Below are 4,767 nucleotides of genomic sequence, written 5' to 3'. Positions count from 1 at the left end.
TTGATGAAAGAGAGAAGGATTTTGGGAAGAATAAAACTTCTTAGCAATCTAAAGAAGTCATGTTCCTTGCTTCTTTCTGTTTTATTCTGCTTGTACTTAAAGGCCAAGGAATATAAGAGTGAGGCCGTTTTTGATTTTTAGAAGGCTTCCCACAATGTATCCTTTTCATGATTTAATAGAAACAATAGGCTTACAAAAATAAATAAATTATATGCTATAATTATAAAACAAAAATAAATATATGTGGATGGTATGAAGAAGATGTGGTAAAACACTTTCAACCATAAATAAGGTTATCATTTTCAACCATAAATAAAATGGTTTTCATTTTCAACCATAAATAAAATGGTTCAATGTCCATATGAAATGACATAATTGTATAGTAATTTTACAGAGATACAATAACTAAAAGTATGAAAAAACAATTTATTTTTTCTTTCCAGTGTGAACAAGATGTAGAATTCTTATACTTTTTAAAAATATTTTCATACAACACTTAAATAGACTATTTGAATATCTATATTGAATAATTTATTTCAAAATCAATTTCATATAATGTATATAGGGAGAGAGTATTAAAAAATAAGTTGTTTTAATGTTCACTATAGTAAAATATTACTATGTAAAAAAGAAAGAAGTAAAAAAAAAAAATTATTTCCTAATAAAACTAATAAGAGCGACATGTGTAATTCATTTGATTCTTAATATAAAATTAATATATGATATTTAAAAAATATAAATAATGATAAAAAAATTCTATGTGGATGATAGATAAAATATTTCAATGTCAATATATATGTATATATGCTTTAAAAAAAAGAAACTATATATATATATATATATATATATATATATATATATATATATATATATAAATATAATATAAAGCAGAAGGAGAACGCGTGCGCGCTCTGCTCTGAACTGCGGAGCTGGGATTAGGTTTGCCGCCGCCATCAAGCTTGGACGCAGCCATGAGCGGACCTGGGGGTGGGGAGTCCGCTCCCACCCCTCCATCATCCTCTGAAGAAGCATTCCGAAGACTCTTAACGCAGAAAGGGAAGAAGCGCCAGAATTCTGAGGTGCCGAAGTTCATAAAAAAGCTTGAAGAAATACCAGAGATAGCACTTCCAGAGGATCAACCGATTAAAATCGCTCTTGCTCTGTCTGACAGAGGCCTGGTAGGGCAGTTTATGGGCCGCTGGCCTTCCACTAAAACCACGGACGAATGGATTCAGCGAAACTGGAGACCTCAGCTGAAAAACAACGTGATTTGCTATGCTGTGGGACGAGGCTATTTCATTTTTGAATTTACCACCAAAGAAGATCGCGATCTGGTGTTCAGAAATGGGCCGTATTTCATGGGAAATCAGGGACTGTATCTTAACAAATGGAGCCCTGACTTTGACCCATCTGTCGATGTCCCCAAGGAGGCGCCAGTCTGGGTTCGATTACCTAATCTCCCGATACACTGTTGGAGCTATCAATCCCTGCAGAAGATTGGTAATGGGATGGGTCGTTTCATTGACAAAGCTGATCACAAGGGCCAATATACATGCGCTAGAATCTGCGTGGAAGTCGATTTGGAAGCAGGTCTGCCAGAAGCGATCAAACTAAAAGTTGGAGAATGGCAGCACTACCAGAAGCTGGACTACGAGTAGTTGCCTTTCAAATGCTGAACCTGTCATGAGCATGGACACTTCCAGCGAAATTGCCCAAAAGCTTCAACATGGAACACGGTTGAAGAAGAAGGATGGAAAGAAATCAGAAAGGGAAAGGCTGTTCCAAAGCCTCCGGGGCAGAACAACTCCGTTCCAATGGGGAAGCCTCAAATTAATTCAAAAGCTGCTGCTGCTTCTAAAGATGGCTCCTCCTTAGGAGAAAAGATGGATGTCAAGGAGACCCAAGAGGAAACAGAAAATAAGGAGAAGCAAGTGAAAGTAAATGAAGTTGAATCAACTGCTCCACCAGCTGAGGATTGTCAGAGGGGAAATGAAGGCAACAAAGAGCACATCAGTCTAGCCTCAGACTTTGAGGGAGAATCAGAAGAGAGAGATTCCGAAACTAACAACTCGCTAGTCACTCCTATCAAGACGACTAGAGGGCGGAAATCCAAGAAGAAACAGAGAGAGGAAAAAACTTATATAGATGTCCTCCAAGGTTCCCAAAAAACTCTCAAAGCAATGATGAATACCAGATCTGGGCGCAAGAGTAACAGGGCTCCAATAGGAGCCTCATCCCCCCAAGTCAGTAAATAATGAAATACGTCTCCTGGAACTGTAGAGGTTTAGGTAGCAGGTCAAAAGAGGAAGCCTTGAAAGATATAGTGAGAATATACTCACTTGAAATCCTTCTCATCCAGGAGACAAAGCTGGAGGATCTTCCTCTCCTCCATTCTAGTAAAGCTTTTTGGAAAAAAGGCCATGGAAGAGCGGTTAGTGCAAGAGGCGCTTCTGGTGGAATAGCCACCTTCTGGAACAGCGCCATATATGATCTTATTCAAGAAAAAAGTAGCCCCCACTGGCTTTTCACTCAGCTCCTCCACAAGGATTCTGGTCAGCAAGTAAGTATGTTTAATGTTTATGCTCCTGTATTGCCAAGCGAGAAAAAAATCTGTTGGAACTCGCTTCATTCATTTCTTTTAGAGCAAAATCCTGGAAACATCATTATTGCAGGTGACCTGAATGTCACCCTTGCTCTTGATGAGAAAAAGGGAGGCTCCATTGTCAGGGACCCTGCCAGAGAATGGGTTGAAGATATAATGCTGGGCTGGGACCTGGAGGATATTAAACCATCTTCCGGTAAATACACCTGGTCCAACAAAAGAATAGCCCCCAATCACATTGCTGCCCGTTTGGATAGATTCCTTGTCCACACTACTTTCCTGACATGCGGTCTTATGGCCACCTCTAAAATTCTTCCAAATCTCACTTCTGATCATAAGCCCATCCTCCTCGAACTTTCCCTGGATAGCAATCTAGGTCCCATTCCTTTTCGTTTCAGCCCTCTTTGGATCCAGCAAGAAGGATTCCAAGAGGTGGTCTCTGAATCCTGGAATAGGCCCGTCCACGGTTCTCCATTCTTTGTGTGGGAAGAGAAAATCAGGGTCCTAAAAAGAAACCTTAAAGAGTGGGCTAAAAGATTGAAATCCCCTACTGCCAAAAGAAAAGAAACTCTAAACAGGCTTGCTGCTCATCAATTAGATATGGAGCATAGTCCTGTTTCTCAAAGTCTTCTCCAAAAAGAAGTCGAGCTTCAAAAAGAGGTTCATAGATCTAGCAGGGAGGAGGAAGAATTTTGGCGACAGAAGTCTAGGAATCTATGGTTGCAGTCCGGAGATAAAAACACCAGCTTCTTTCATAAGCAAGCCGAAGCCCGAAAGAATTTCAAAGCAGTTTCAGAGATACATTACCAAAATACTGTGATTAAGGATTTCGAAGGCATTAAGAGAGCTGCTTATTCCTTCTATCAAGATCTTTATTTGGCTCCTGAAGAACCAGCTATTGATCCTCATGCCTATCCGATTGAATTAATCCCAAGTGCGTTAAGGATTCGGATAATGCCATGTTGACAGCTCCGATTAGTATGGAAGAGCTAAAGGATGTTCTGGACAGCATGGAGCCTAATAAAGCCCTAGGCCCAGATGGGTTCTTTGTCAGGTTTCTATTGACTTGCTGGTCAACAATAAAAAAAGACCTATTGAGAATGGTCAGAAAGTCCCAGAACTGTGCAAAGCTGGGCGGTGGCATCAACTCGGCCTTTCTCGCCTTGATCCCAAAAGAGAAAGGCGCCTCAGACTTCAGCAGATTTAGGCCAATATCCCTGTGCAATTCCAGTTATAAGTTGGTCTCCAAAATAATAGCCAATAGGCTTAAAAACATACTGCCAGACATCATCCCTGAAAATCAAGGCGGATTCATAAAAGGAAGAAAGATATTGGACAACATTGTGCTGGTGCAAGAAGCAGTTCACTCTAGCTGCCAAAGAAACGAGAAAGGTATGGTTATTAAGCTCGATCTGGCTAACGCATTTGATAGGGTGAGACATGAATTTTTGTTCACTGTGATGAAGAAGCTAGGCTTCTCAACAGACTTCATAAACTGGGTGAAAGCCTGTATTGCCTCACCATGGATCGCGCCATTGGTCAATGGCCGTTCTACTGACTTCTTCCAAGCCTCTAGGGGCCTGAGACAAGGATGTCCTCTGTCTCCGCTCCTATATGTTGTTCAGGCCTCGGTGCTCAGTTTCCAACTCGATCATAATCAACAGAATCAAACTCTGCCTGGCCTCAGAACTACTCACAAGGTGAAAGACATTAACCATGCCCAGTTCGCCGATGACACCTTGTTGCTCGGAGGAGCCAGCATAATCTCTGCCAGATCCTTCAAGAGGGAGCTGGACATTTACAGGTTGATCTCGGGCAGCAAAATCAACTATCGAAAATGCTCTATCTATGGCTGGAACTGCTCGATCAAGGAGCTGTCTGATATTGCAAGACTTTTAGAAATGGATGGAATTCGAAATTGGGAGTCATTTAAATACCTCGGGATCCCAATCTTCAAATCTAAGCCTAAAGTTGCTCATTGGCTGCCACTGCTCGATAAGATAAAGAATAGAATCCAAGCTTGGGGTGCCTCTTGGCTGAATAATGCAGGGAAAGTCACCCTTATGAAATCGGTCCTTATAAGTATGCCTCTATATCAAAACTCTATTCTCCTTGCCCCCAAAACCTTTCTCAGCAAATTGGACAGTCTGTTGAGAAGATTCCTG

The 4,767-nt window shown here is 40.9% G+C and overlaps 2 protein-coding genes across 2 annotated transcripts; both read left to right on the top strand.

The window, feature by feature from the left end:
* Positions 1–971: 971 nt before the first annotated feature.
* LOC149223584 (uncharacterized) lies at positions 972–1,658 on the top strand. Its single transcript, XM_089387942.1, has one exon. The coding sequence runs from the start codon at positions 972–974 to the stop codon at positions 1,656–1,658; it is 687 nt and encodes a 228-aa protein (XP_089244068.1).
* A 1,100-nt stretch (positions 1,659–2,758) lies between these two features.
* On the top strand, positions 2,759–3,568 carry LOC149223583 (uncharacterized). Its single transcript, XM_089387941.1, has one exon. The coding sequence runs from the start codon at positions 2,759–2,761 to the stop codon at positions 3,566–3,568; it is 810 nt and encodes a 269-aa protein (XP_089244067.1).
* The last annotated feature ends 1,199 nt before the right edge of the window (positions 3,569–4,767 follow it).

This window comes from Pinus tabuliformis, chromosome Q (assembly GCF_031772625.1).
Source record: "Pinus tabuliformis cultivar Carrire ecotype Pingquan chromosome Q, CPIR1, whole genome shotgun sequence".
Lineage (NCBI taxonomy): Eukaryota > Viridiplantae > Streptophyta > Pinopsida > Pinales > Pinaceae > Pinus > Pinus tabuliformis.
Note: the sequence above shows the minus strand (reverse complement) of the source record. Positions and strands in the feature narration are given on the sequence as shown.

What these genes read in the sequence shown, in the direction of transcription:
- LOC149223584 (XM_089387942.1), top strand. Translation starts at nt 972, where the DNA reads ATGAGCGGACCTGGGGGTGGGGAGTCCGCTCCCACCCCTCCATCATCC.
- LOC149223583 (XM_089387941.1), top strand. Translation starts at nt 2,759, where the DNA reads ATGCTGGGCTGGGACCTGGAGGATATTAAACCATCTTCCGGTAAATAC.